At 38.7% G+C, this 14759-nt stretch overlaps 1 protein-coding gene across 1 annotated transcript in view; it reads left to right on the top strand.

Moving 5' to 3' along the window:
* Nucleotides 1-14759, top strand: part of PIGU (phosphatidylinositol glycan anchor biosynthesis class U) — a 119284-nt gene that overhangs the window by 25217 nt on the left and 79308 nt on the right. Inside the window, 3 exon segments of the mRNA XM_006144027.3 lie at nucleotides 5370-5429; nucleotides 6718-6780; nucleotides 12403-12512. Of these exon segments, the coding sequence (XP_006144089.1) occupies nucleotides 5370-5429; nucleotides 6718-6780; nucleotides 12403-12512 (233 nt within the window).

Raw genomic sequence — 14759 nt, 5'->3', positions numbered from 1 at the left:
CCCTTTTGTAGATAGCATCTTGTTATGTTGCCTATTTCAGGTTTGAGCTTCCTACCTCAGCTTTCTTCATTGGAATTATAGTTGAGTGCCACTGCACCCGGCCTTTAGCTTTGACTGGAAATTGAACACCAGCTTCCCATATGGTCCCAGCTTATGGAACATATCAGTGTCTTACTAGCATGCCAGCACAGCTGGACCCAATAGATTTTTTGAAATTTGCTACAATATTTCTGAGACCTATGTAGAGCCAATCTGAAATACCTGAAGCACAAAAACACTTTGAAAAGTGGCTATTGGTAGTATAAATATCATGTTATTGCTTCTTACTAACAAGAATAAATGAAAAAAAGAATCCATTTGTAGACAGTTATAATCCTTTTAGAACTTTTAAAGTCAAAGCTAATGCCTTTGTTTTCAGAACGACATAAAAAAGTGATCTGAGGTAGCTATATATTGTGTGCTAGACACTGTGCTGAGTACTTTGGACACACTGCTTCACTTAATCTTCCAAGACTGCTAAGTTACCATTCCTATTTTATGAATGAGGAAACTAAGATTTGGGGGGAAAACAATTTGCCCAAAGTTGTATCAGTGAAAACTGGATTTAAACCTCAGTCTGACTCTGAAACTTTTGTTCTTGCTGATGTGCTAACTTGTTCTCACTATAAAACTTGTCGACAACTTTTACAATATTATTAGGACACATTTTTGCATGTGTTTGGGAGTTGGGCAGAGGTACTCCTCAGTTATCAGCATGGGCTCACTAAAACCAAGTCATGTACTTTCTTCTGGTTCTGGTGAATTGTGAATTGGCTTATAGTAGCAGACCAACCCTCTCATCAAAAAACAAGTAGAAAAGCAGGATGAATCCAAGAAATATGTATTTGAAGGCTTAAGAAAGTACCAAGATGAACAGAACTTGAGAAGCCAAGATCCTAGAGCAGAAAGTGCAAAAAGTGGGACCCAGGGTCTGAATTGCTTTGTCCTTGACGCATTTACCAGTTTGTAAGTAGCATAAGATGAGAGGCAGAGAAGCAGAATAGAAATTGGCTGGTAAGGCCAAGTAGCTAAGCAGGGATAGTGGCAATCTCAGAGTAATGGAAAAATAAAAAATTTGAGTACAGGGCCAATTAGGGTTGTTAAGCTCTAGTAAAGGACTTGGCTTTCATTTGGACCCTCTCTGGGATTGTACTAAAGGAGTAAGAGTAGACCAGTTAGAGACCAGTCTTAAAAAGACTGAAATTAGTTCTAATTAGCTCAGTCCCTACTCAGGCAAAGTGATACAATTCTATTCTAATTGCTTGCCAGAATCTTAAATCTTTATTGGAAGAAAATTACAGAGCCTCTGTAATTTCTCATATATAATGTCCATCACTTTATCAAAAATTACCAACTATGAGACAGAAAAATAGGCAATAAAAAAAGATTCACACATGGTTCAGATATTGAATTTTTCAAACTTGGACTTTAAGTACCTGTGGTCAGTAAATTAATGTGTTCAAAAAGAAATGACAGGATAGAAAATTTCAGAGAACTAGAGTATATAAAAATGAATCAAATGGAAAATCTAGAACTGGAAAATTTAATAATAAATTAAGAGTGTAATAGATGAATTCAACAGAGATCTGGAAGATAAGGTCTGTAGAAAATACCTAGACTGGGGCTGGGAAGTAGCAAGGTGGTTGAGGCACTGGACTCTCACATGGCCAACTGTGGTTCAAGTCCCAGACCTGGAGGCTTGCTTTCACACTCCCCCCCACCCTGGACAGATTAAATAATGATGATGATGATGATGATAAATTAAATTAAATTAATAATTATTTTTTAAAAAGAAAATAACTTGGGCCAGCAGACGGTATGGTAGTTAAGGGCACTGGACTCCCACATGGCCAACTGCGGTTCAAGTCCTAGACCTGGTGGCTTGCTTTCTCCCTTTCTCTCTGTCTCTCTCTGTCTCTTATCAGATCAAACTGGAAAATAATAAATAAAATTAAATAATAATTCTTAAAAAAAGAAAATACCTAGACTGAAACTTGGAGATAAAAGGATAGAAAACACAGAAAAACTCCCGTAATAGATTTATGAGATGGTCAAGTTCTAACATATGTACCAATAGAGCTTCAGAATGGGAGAAGAGACAGAATGAGGCACAATCATTATTTGACGAGATCAGTGGCTGAAAATTTTTCAGAATGCACTAAAGATTTCAGTTCAAGAACATATATAGACCCAAACATGATGAATTTAAACAAAATATACATCATAATAAAACTGCTCAACCTGGACCTGGCCACTTAAAACTCATGCTGGGCCCATGTGTGTGCTTGCCCAAAATCCCTAGAGGAGAATGTAGGAGAAGGGATTGTGGTGTTGCCATCCTCCCTTGGAGGTGATTTCTCACAGATAAAGATTAAAAACAGCAAAAGTGGAGTAATTATATTTAAAGAACAGTAAGATGGAAATTAATTTTTCAAAAGATAGGGTAGAATACAGAAAGCATTGGAAGTACTGAAAGAAAATATCTGCCAACATAGAATTCTATATTAAGGGAAAATATCTTTTAGAAATTAAGGCTGCGTAAAGACATTTCCTGGCCCAGCCATGGCTCCAGTTCCTGGACCAGCCTGAACACACTAGGTGTGGTAGCTTGCACCTGTGGTTCTGGCTGGTGGGAGGATGGTAGCTTTGCAAGACCCTCAGAGAATACCTCTCTTTCGTCTTACATTAAAAAGTAAAATTAAAAAAGACATCTCTAAGTAAACAAAAATTGTTACAGTTTGTTGCCAGAAGACCTGCATTATTAAAAAAAAAAAAAATACCAGGCCGACAGGTGGCATGGTAGTTAAGGCACTGGGATTACGTGGGTAATGTGGTTTGAATCCTGGATCCGATGACTTGCTCCCTCTCTCTGTCTCTGGTGAGCCCATGTGCCCTATAGCAAATTGAAAGAAACTAATGATAATAATAGTGAAATTAAATAAATAATTCTTTTTAAAAGACCCCATGGGACTAGCAGATGGCATAGTGGTTACATTACTGGACTCCCATGTAGTTGACTGCGGTTCATGTCCTGGACCTGGCTGCTTAAAACTCATGCTGGGCACATGTGCGTGCATGCCCAAAATCCCTAGAAGAGAATGGAGGAGAAGGGATTGTGGTGTTGCCATCCTCCTTTGGAGGTGATTTCTTACTTTCTGTCTCTGTCTCTGTCTCTCCTGCAAGCACGTGCGCCCTATAGCAAAAATTTCTCTAAAAACAAGTAAGCAAACATAAAGGTAGAATGATTATGATATTCTTGTGACCAGCAGGTGGCGTGGTGGTTAAGGTGCTGGACACTCCCACATGGCGGTCCATGGTTTGGGTCCTGGACCTGGGACTTGCTTTCTCCCTTCCTCTTTCTGTGCGTGTGTGTGTGTGTGTGTGTGTGTGTATGTGTGATCAAATTAAAATAATAAATGAATGAATAAATAAAATTAAATTATAAAAATGATATTCTCAAAAACATAATGGAATATAGAAAGTAATAACGATATGAAAGGTAAATATATATAAGTTTATAAATTTACATGAATATTGACTAGAATAATTATGCAGACTTAAAATATATGTAGGGTTAAAATGATAATAGCAATAGCAAAAGAGTCTGCTGTGTGTTTAAAAATCAGACCAGTGGATACTGTAGTGGTTGAGGCAGCTGGATCCTGCATGGCCAGCTGTGCAGTTTGAGTCCTGAACCCGATGGCTTGAAAAACATACTGGGTATGTGTGTGCACACGCACGCCCAACATCCCAAAAGGAGAAATGGAGGAGAAAAGATTTGGGTGTACTCTCATGTTTTTTCTGTTTCTTCTGTCTCTTCCTGGTGATCACATGCACCCTATAGCAAAAAAAAAAAAAAAAAAAAAAGATGTTCAAACATCTCATGTTATTTAGGAGGTGGTACAAGTAATAATTTTTATCAAATAATTTTTATCGTACTCTAATCAAAATGAAGGATATGCATTGTAATCTGTGGGTTAACCACTAAGAGAATAGTAGCCAAATCTTGGGTTGTCAGAAAAGTCATGATGTATTTTTTTCTGTTTTTCTATGCAAGAGTGCATCATGACTTTTCTGACAACCCAGTACATAACCAACATGTTAATAGGGAGAAATTGGAATAACAAAATAATGAACAAGAAAAGAAAGCAAGAATGGAGAGAAAATGGAACAAGTGGATGGTAAAATTATAGGTTGATATATTTTTGTATATATTTGTATATATTTTGTATATATTTAAAATTTTTTTTTGAGAGATTTTCACTGTAGGGCGTGTGCGCTCGCCAGACAGACAGAGAGAGACATAGAGACAGAAAGCGAGAAATCACCCCCCAGGGGGGATGGTCACACCGCAATCCCTTCTCCTCCATTCTCCTCTCGGGATCTTGGACACGCACGCACACGCGCCTGGCGTGAGTTTTAAGCCACCGGGTCCGGGACACGAACCGCGGTCAACTACGTGGGAGTCCAGCGACATAGCCATTACGCTAACTGCTGGTTCCTATATTTAAAATTTTTTGAAATTCTTGAAACTTAGAAATGTTTTGGATTTTGGAAGTTTTGCATATATACAATGAGCTACTGTGGGGATGGGATCCAAGTCTAAATTTAAAATTCATTTATTATGTTTCATGTACACCTTATGCATGTAGCCTGAGGTAACTTTTTGTTGTTAATAAGAGAGATGTACCCGCAATGGAGTCTGTTCATGCTGTGATATCCCGTATCCCCAGACTTCCAACTACTCATGTTCCCACATAAACACACCTAACTTGTTCTCAGGCTGACCCAGAGATCCAAACCCACAGTTAGCCATATGGTTTCTAGCCTTGCAGGGCACTTGTGTTACTGCTGTACCACAGTACCACAGTGACTGGGCAAAGGTGAGGGATTTTATACTTGTGGCATTTAAAAATTATGCTAAAAATGTTAGACATGTTGGATTTTTAGATTGAGATGCTCACCTGGTGTGTGCGTGTATGTGTGTGTGTGTGTGTGTGTGTGTGTGTGTGTGTATGTCTTAGAACTAAAATTTACTTAATAACTTTAGGGCGTTAACAGTTCCTCAACAGATACTTAACATATGTCAGTTTTTTTTCTATGCCTTTGTTCAATTCAACAGGTAATCTCAATGTCACAAAATGATCCAATGATACTTAATTATTCTTCCTGATATATATATATATACTGGCCAACTAGCATAGAACATTATTCTGGAAAAGAAAGGGATTTTTGCTGACAAGATAGTTTTCCCCTACCCCCTGCTCAGAAAACTGGTAATAATAAAGTTTAACTTAATTTTTTTTTTCATGTTTGTTTTTCTCCTGCAGACTCCATTGATAATATACCTCTTTCATTTCCTAATTGACTATGCTGAATTGGTATTTATGGTAAGTAACAGTTCACATAAAATCATTATGTGTGTGTGTATTTTTTATTTGTTTTAGTTTTTTGCTCTAGGGCTTGTGCGCTCATTGTAAAGAGAGAGAAAGTGAGAAGTCCCCCTCCCAGGGGGCATGATCACGCCGCAGTCCTCTCTTCTCCACTCTCCTCTTAGGGTTTCGGACACACATGCAAACATGCCCAGCATGTTTGTCAAGCTGCCAGGTCCAGGACTTGAACCATAAAGTCAGTCATGTAGGATCCAACTGTTTTAAACACTACACCAGCTGGTCCCAATATGTATATATTTAAAATTTTATAGTTTGTGTTCTTGAGAACTCAGGAGTTTCTCAGAAAATGAAAGTGAAAACTTATAATATGGAACTGTGGTGGAATCATGGAAATGTGAGGAATAGTCTCTGATATCGGACCAGTTCTAATTCCATATTCTTTTCAGAATTTTTTCTAGACTAGCCTTGAATTTTCCAGCTCCAAGATTCTATGATTGGTGTTAATTGTGCCAGTGTTGAGGGCATCCTGAATTTCCTAAGCATTCTGCCAAGAGCTTCTGTATATTATTATGGAAGAGGACACAGACCTGATGAGACGTTCATGGGCACGAACCTTCAAAATTGAGATGACAAGGACTGGCAGGTGGCGTGGTGGTGAAGGTGCTGGACTCCCATGTGACTCACCACGGTTCAAATCCTGGACCTGGCAGCTTGTTTTCTCACTTTCCCTCTTTTTCTCTCTCTGGACAAATTAAATAATAATAATATATTAAATTAAATATCTCTTTTTTACAAATTGAGATAGCTGGGCCATGTTTTGAGACCATAGCAGTTAAAAACGTTGTGTTTAAAACTAGTTTGAAAATCTGGGATAAGAAATACCTAAGAAGTCTCCCTTGAGGGACTAAATAATTATAAATGTCCCTTAATAATTATACATATCTGTTGTTTATTAAAGACTTACTCTGGGCTAGGCACTTGATATACATTGGGACTGTAAAACAGTGGTTAATTCATTGTAAAGAAATATTTACAGACAATTTGCTGTTTTACAGCAGATGTGGGATACCAGAATGAAGTAAGCCTAGATGAATCCTAATCCTCAGGCTTTTCCAGTCCTTAAATAGGCCCTGTCTTTGAGTCATTGAAATGAGAGTTGAGGTTCTGCCTGATTATAGGAGTTCAGTATTGCATAGGCCACCATCATCCCCAAATGTCAGGCTTTGCCAGCGTTTCATTACTTCTATGCTAATTGGGTTTTATTTCCTGTTCTTTCTCTTGACAGATAACTGATGCACTCACTGCTATTGCCTTGTATTTTGCAATTCAGGACTTCAATAAAGTTGTGGTAAGTAGCGAGTGGGACAAAGCAAGTGGATTTGGTAACCTGCTAGTCTTTGTTATTACAGGGTATCAAAGGTCATGAACCTAAAGATCCAACTGCTTTAAAATGCTGAGAAGTATAAGTGAATCTCCTGTCCTGTTCAGTGAGTTCTGAAATGACCAAATCCAAACCCAAACAAGATAGTTATAGATACAGAAAAGTCAGCTTAATCTATGTTACTTAGTCACTATTTATATCCACATACCTGTGCAAACTCAGACTTTCTGGAGGAGAGTTGATTGATAGTTATATTAATGAGGATCCTTAAAAATCTTTCATTTTTTCACCAGTTTTCAAAGGGAAGAGAATACAGCTTTTAACTCATTGTATGATGTCTATTTGAGATAAAATTAGATTCCCAATGTCATTTCGGCAGAGAAAAATCTTACTTGGGAAATGTGACATATATTAAAACCCTGTTAAAAGTATTAATGTAAAACTTCAGTTTTAATCCATCTGTAACAGCCAAAGGGAATTGCAGAGTGGAACTGTTTTCTTTTATCGAGTTCTGAAAGAGTTAACAGATTATTCATGTGTACTATTCATGTAGTTATTTTTTAAAAATTAACCATAATCCTCTTTGATTGGCTGGAAACAAATGGGAGGATTTAGGCTGGAGTGAGATAAGGCTTTATCACATTGGTGTTGTCTGTGTTTCATGTTCACTTCTATTACCAAGTAATAGAACCAGAAATAGTAGTCTGCCTTTCTTTGGCATTGTTTATCCGTAACAAGTGAAACTGGTGAATTCTAAAAGTATAAACTTCAGAGAGACTTAAAATAGCTAGACTGGGGCCAGAAGGTGTCATAGAGGTTAAGGTAGCTGGATCCCACAATGCTGAATGTGCATTTCAAGTCTGGACTGGTGGCTCAAAAATCATACTGGGCATGTGTGTGTGCATTCCCAAAATCCCGAGAGGAGAATGGAGAAGAGATTGCAGTGTGGCCATCTCTTGTAGGGGGGTGATTTCTCACTTTCTCTCTCTCTTTCTCTCTGATGAGTGCGCACACCTTATAGCAAACTAAGAAGAAAAAAATGATGAAAATATATAAGCTGAGGATTTAAAAAAATAATTATTTATTTAATCTTATTTATTTATTTATTTATTTATTTAAATTTGACTAAAGAGAGAGGGAAAGTGAGAAACCAAGCCACCAGGTCCAAGACTCAAACTGTGGTCAGCTATGTGGGAGTTGCCAGTGCCTTAACCACCATGCCACCTGCTGGTCTCCCCTAAACTGAGGATTCTTAACTTAGAGTCCATTTATATATTTAACAGGTTCATAAAACCCTTGAAGTGGTGTGAAAAATTGTTTATATACATGCATGTGTCATTTCTCCCCAAGAATCCATAGCTGCTATTGGTACTCAAAGAATCTTTGACTCCTTCCCTAAATGGTTAAGAATTGTTTTAGAGACAGTATCACTAAGACCAAAGAATGTACATCTTAACTAATGGAGCACTTGAAAATTTTAACAGGAGTCCCTTGTGGGCCATAAATGAAATAATGATGAGAATCATAAGCTGAGGAATTCAGAGATAAATAAGCAGTGTCTATTTTCTTCTCGAAGATGGATTGTATATATAGATCACAGTCTTCATTTGAAGTTACATAGGCTTAAATACTTAGAGATGGAGCACTGATGATATCTGCAGCTTACTTTTCTAAAAAGAAAATATTTATATTTGTTATTTATTTGTTTATTTTTAAAGAATTTTTTTTATTTAACTTTATTATCATTATTATTTTCCAGTTTGATCAGAGAAAGATGGGGGAGGCGGAGTGGGGAGTGAGAAAGCAAACCTTCAGGTCCGGGACTTGAACCATGTTTCCCATGTTGGGCAATGTGGGAGTCTAGTACCTTTAACCACTATGCCACCTGCCAGCCCCATCTTTTTTAAAATTTGACCAGAGAGAGATAGAGAGAAAGGGAAAGTGAGAAAGCAAGCCCAGATCAGGATATAAACTGTGGTCAACTATGTGGGAGTCCAGCACCTTAACCACCACACCACCTACTGGCTCTTGCAGCTTACTTTTTTTGGGGGGGGGCAGTTTTTTGCTATAGGGCACGTGCACTCGCCAGGTAGACAGAGACAGAGAGACAGAAAGTGAGAAATCACCCCCTAGGGGGAATGGCCACACCGCAGTCCCTCCTCCTCCATTCTCCTCTTGGGACCTTGGGTACGTATGCACACGTGCCCAGCATGAGTTTTAAGCCACCGGATCTGGGACATGAACTGCGGTCGACTACACGGGAGTCCAGCGACATAGCCATTATGCTAACCCTGCAGCTTACTTTTAAATAGTTTAAAAAAAGTGTGTGTGTGTGTGTGTGTGTGCGCGTGTATGTGTAGAGATAAAGGAAGAGTGGCAAAAGGTTAACAGTTAATGGAACTAGATGTTTTGTGAGTTATTCTTTCAACTTTTCCATGGTTTGAAATTTTTCAGTATAAAACATTGTGCAAAAATAAGTCTGTGTATGTGTGTGTGTGTGTATGTATTATTTGGGTATATATGAGATTTGTATGTAATATATGTAATTTAGTTATGAATATCTGAGGGATTATTGATAGCTATCATTTAAGAACACAATCAGAGGCTAGATGGTGCTACAGCAGTAAAATGTAACACTCAGTAGGGCTGATGCACAGGAAAGTTCTGAGTTGGTGTAAGAGACCTTGCTGTGTCTGCCAGGTACATGTGTGCAATGATCTGGGGCTGACTGAGGCTGGAGGAAGATTGTAGCATTGAGACTCTTTTGGGGGTACTATCTCTTTTACTCTCACTTATAGAAGAAATGAGTAAATAACATTAAAAAAAATAGTTAGTGAGGGGGTGCTGGCAGGTGGCATGGTGGTTGAGGTGCTGGACTCCCATGTTATTAACCACAGTTTGAGTCCTGGATCTGGCTGCTTATTTTCTCACTTTCCTGCTCTCTGTCTTTCTGTCTCTGGTCAAATTAAAAAAGTAATAACAATAAATAAAATAAAATAAATAATTTAAAAATATACATGTAATAAATTAGGTTGTGTCTTTAAAAAAGTTACTGAGGACTCTAAGAACTTAAAGAAGAAAAACACAGCTAGATCTTTTCAACCAATTTGTCAAACCGAATTTATTTTTTCTTTTTTTTTTTTTCAATTTGCTACTGGTTTGTGTGCTCATGGGAGAGGGACAGAGACAGGAGGACAGACACCGTCCCATGGAGGATGGTCACACTGTAATCCCTTCTCCTCCATTTCTCCTTTTGGGATTTTGGGCATGTGTGCACATGTGCACAGCATGTTTTGGTGTGTTTACCAAGATATTGTACCGAGAACTCGAACGACACAGTTGGCCATGTGGCATCCAGCCACCTTAACTACCTTGCCACCAGCCGACCCTTTGGTATGTGTTTTAATGAAAGTCAATTAACGATGCCAATGTCATATATTTTATTTTTGTTTAGTTGTATAAAAATACCTCACACATATCCCAATTAAACAATTTTTAATGGGAGGGGAGCTTATGGGGAAGTAATGTACCTAGGTTTCTGTTAGTTTCCTGCCAAAATCAAATGTCAGTGTTCATAGGAGAGATACCTTTAGTTTAGAACATCAATGTTTCTTTTTTTCTTTCTTCCAGGAGTGATTGAAAGAGAAAGAGAGAGAACAAGGCACCCTCAATAGGGTCTTCATGAGTAATCCACCCCCATCTTCAGCTAGCCTAGATCACAGGCACATATGGGACATACCTGATGTGCACAAGACCTTGGGATGCAAACCTCTGACTCTTCCATATTGCTTCAGTAGGGGAAAATGTTGTATTACTGCTTCTCCACTGTGGCTAACATAGAACTCTAATATAATTTTATTTTTTGAGAGAGACAGAGAGGGGAGGAAAGTTAGAAAGAAACTCCCATGGGGCATGGTCATGTCTTCTCAATTTTCCCCTTCTAGGATTTTGGGCATGCATGTATACATACACGCACCCTCACTTTCCTTCTTTTCTCTCTTTCTATGGCATGTACATGCAACCTCTAGCAAATTAGAGAAAAAAAAAAAAGGAAAAGAAACAAATTGCTTGCTTCACTGATGGAACTTTAGGGTCCTTAGCCTACTGATGATAACGTCTTTATGACTAAGAACTTAGTCATTCACTTAGCCATTAACCAGATATTTTCTGCTTGCCCACTGTGGCAAGTGTTAGGCCTATATGAGGAGCAAATAAACATGGTCCTTGCCCTCATGGAACTTGCAGTCTAGTGAGGAATACTGACATTAGTCAGGCATATAAATAAAAAGTTGAGACTGGACAGGGCACAGTAAAGTGCAACACTGCAAGGCTGAACCATATGGGAAGGTTCTAGGTTTGTGTCCTCAGACCTCCCTGAGTATGCTGGACACACACATGCCCAGGTTCTGGGGCTAGCTGAGGCTGGGGGTGGATCAGGTTATTAAGACCTTGTTGGAGTGCTGTCTGTTTCTTACTCATGGAATAAAAAAAATAAACTTTAAAAATATTTTTTAGAATTATTTGTTTTAAGTTTATTTATTATCATTATTATTATTTTAAATTTGCTGTAGGGCATGTGCACTCACCAGAGAGAAAGTGAGAGAGAGAGAGAGAATGCCACCAAGTTCAGAACTTAGACTATGGCCTGCCATGTGGGAGTCTTGTACCTTAACCACCACGCCACCTGCTGGCACCTTAAAAATTTTTTAGGGACCAGCAGATGGCATAATGACTACATCTCTGAACTCCCATGTAGTAGACCATGGTTTGAGTAGACAGTTGCTTAAACTCACACCAGGCGTGTGTGTGTGTGTGTGTGTGTGTGTGTGTGTGTGCCTGTGCCTGCCCAAGATCCAAAGGGGAGAATGGAAGAGAAGGGATTGCGGCATGGCCATCCCTCTGGGTAGGTGACTTTTTGCTTTCTATCTTTCTGTCTGTCTTTCAGGAAAGCTCATGCACCCGCCCTATAGCAAAAACCTCTCCAGAAAATTTTTTTTTCTTAATAAATGAGGAAGTTATGACTGAACAGTGCTCTGAAAGAATGTGACGAACATGTGTAATAAGAGATTTTTACCTATTTGGGAGTGGTGAAGGTAGTGAGAGATAGTGTGACTTGTTGAGGAAGAGATGATTTGACTGAGAGCTAAAGATTGTGGGAATTAGGGCCGGCAAGTGATGTGGTTGTTAAGGCGCTGGACGCTCCCACATGGTTGACCATGGTTCAGGTCCTGACCTGGTGGCTTGCTTTTTCTCTTTGTGTGTCTCTCTCTGGTCAAATTAAAATAAAAATGAGTGAATAAATAAAATTAAATAAATAATTCTTTAAAAATAAAAAGATTGTGGAAATTAACTAGGAGAGGAGAAAGATTGTTCCTAGTCAAGTGCAAAGACTGGGAGCAGGAGGAGTGTTGGCTTGTTCATGGTACTAGAACCCAGAAAGTGGAAGGTGAGGGGATCGAGCATGAGAAGAGCTTGGAGAAGTAGGACCAGAGCAGTCAGAGCCAGAGTGCTGTAGAAAGGACTTTGTCTTTATCCCGATAGCAATGAGAAGTGTCTGATGTGTTTGTCTTTTTTTTTCCCCCCTCCCAGTTTAAAAAGCAGAAACTCCTCCTAGAACTGGACCAGTATGCTCCAGATGTGGCTGAACTCATTCGCACCCCTATGGAAATGCGTTATATCCCTCTGAAAGTGGCCCTGTTGTAAGTATACCCTGACAAAACAGGGCTTGGTGCCAACAAATGCGAGGAAAATCTGATGAGACTTTCCCATGTTGTTTGTTGTATTTTCAGAGATTTGTAGTCTTAGTCATCAAGTATTTGCTGTACTTCTGTTGCACAACTGGGGATCTGGCCAGCAAAGACACAGAGCTATTCTGTCTCTGTTGGGACAAAGACTCACACAGGGATGTGCATAATCAAACCCTTCACAAATGCTTTTTGACTCAGTGCTGATCTGGGCTCCAGCCTACTTGTAATCAGTGTTTCTTTAAAAAAAAAAAAAAAAAGTTCTTCAGTTGTGATACGTGGATTGAACAAAACTGTGGTCTTTAAATGGCTGCTGTTTGGAGCAGCTCCTAAGTTTCATGTACAATGTAGTCGCCCTCCCCCCTTCTGTACTTAAGAAAACCAAAGTAAAATACCAAACAGACCCATCTCAGGTGGTGACCTGTGTGGGAGAATGGGAATTATTGAGGATCTATGGGAGAATTCACTGGAAGTACCCAGTGCTGCCAGTAAGTTGAATTCTTACAGGTTATTCTCATTTATATTCCTGAGCTAGTAAACTATGAATAATAATTCACATTTATATATAATCAACTAATAGTCATCGAATATTAATAGTATGCTAGTTTCTAGGGATACACAGTAAACAAGACAGACAAGTTTCCTCATGGAAAAATATGCCCTTAGAACTTCAGAATTAAAAGGGGCCTTATGAGGAGAGCTTATTCAACCCTCTGCCTTGTGTATGAATGACCTATTCAGTATTCTAGATAGGTGTCTGTTGCTGCTCCTTAAATGTCATCTGCTATTTAGAAATTGCTTTTTTTTCTTCCCACCAGACAATTTGGGGTTATCACTTCACGTCTGTGTATTTCAAGAAATATTGGTGGAAACTCTCTTAGAACCAGAGGTTTAGCAACATTATGAATCCCTTCTGGACTCACATGTTTCCTGGGGATAGTTTTGCAATAACAGCAGCTGTTTCATTAAAGGTTGTGTAATAGGCCTATCTGTAATTGCTGAGGGAAAAAAACCTCCCCATCAATTCTAGGCCTTTGGCTTTAGAACTGCTAATCTTACAGTCCTGGGAGATATTAGATTTCAGGTCTTTATTTGTGAATAATAATAATAATCTCTCTCTGAGACACTAGTATATTTCTTCCTATCTGGCAATCAGAATTATGTAACCGGTCTACCTTTTCATTTTGTCTGTAAGGAAACTCAGAGCCAGAATTGAAACGGATTATTACAGCACTGCAGAAGACGTATTTAGTATTTTTTTAAAATTATTTATTTATTTATCCATTTATTTTAATTTGACCAGAGAGGGACAGAGCGAGCAAGCTAGCGAGAGGGAGAGAAAGTGAGAAAGTAAGCCACCAGGTCTGGGACCCGAACAGCTGCAGTCAGCCATGTGGGAGTTCAGCGTTCTCAACCACCATGCCACCTGCTGGCGCCCTATTTGGTCATCTTGCCTTTGCCTTTATGTTCTCCTTTTATTTTTTCTCCAGTCTTTTTTTTTTTTCTAGTAGATACGCCTTTGAAAAAGATTGTTTTAGGGTAGTTTTGGATTTACAGATTTATTGCAAAGATAGCACAGGGAGAGTTTCTTCCTCAGTCTTGATTCTTTATTTATGTTTTTAATTTGCCATTAGTTTTATTATCTGTTCTCATTTTAGCTACTTAGAGCCTTTGTTAAAAAAAAAAAAGATAGAAATAAAATAAATAATAATCCATTATGATTTTTTAGCAAATTTTATGGGAGCACAGCTATACTCATCCTTGTACATATTATCTTAGGCTGCTTTTATTTTATTTATTTAATAATTATTTTATATAACTTTATTTATTTATTTTTAATTTGACCAGAGAGGGACACAGAGAGAGAGAGAGAAACGAAGAAAGCTGCCAGGTCCAGGATGCAAAATGCGATCAGCCATATGGGAGTCCAGCACCCTTAACTACCATGCTACCTGCTAGCCCCAAGCTGCTTTTATTTTTAATCACCAGAGGGTGTGTGCCCTCACCAGAGAAAGAGGGTAGAAGCACCCCTCAGTGGGGTCTAGTCATACTAGAATCCTTTTTCCTCCATTTCTCCATCCCATCAGGATTTGGAGCACACACACACAAGCACCTGGTATGTTTTTCAAGCTGCCAGGGCTGAGATTTGAATTGTGGTTAGCCATGTAGGAACTGGTTCCCAATGCAGTGTACTGTGGGGCT

Source organism: Tupaia chinensis, unplaced genomic scaffold (genome assembly GCF_000334495.1).
Source record: "Tupaia chinensis unplaced genomic scaffold, TupChi_1.0 Scaffold000115_1, whole genome shotgun sequence".
In the NCBI taxonomy this organism is placed as follows: Eukaryota; Metazoa; Chordata; class Mammalia; order Scandentia; family Tupaiidae; genus Tupaia; species Tupaia belangeri.
The sequence above is the reverse complement of the archived record's forward strand: the minus strand, read 5'-3'. Positions and strand labels throughout refer to the sequence as shown.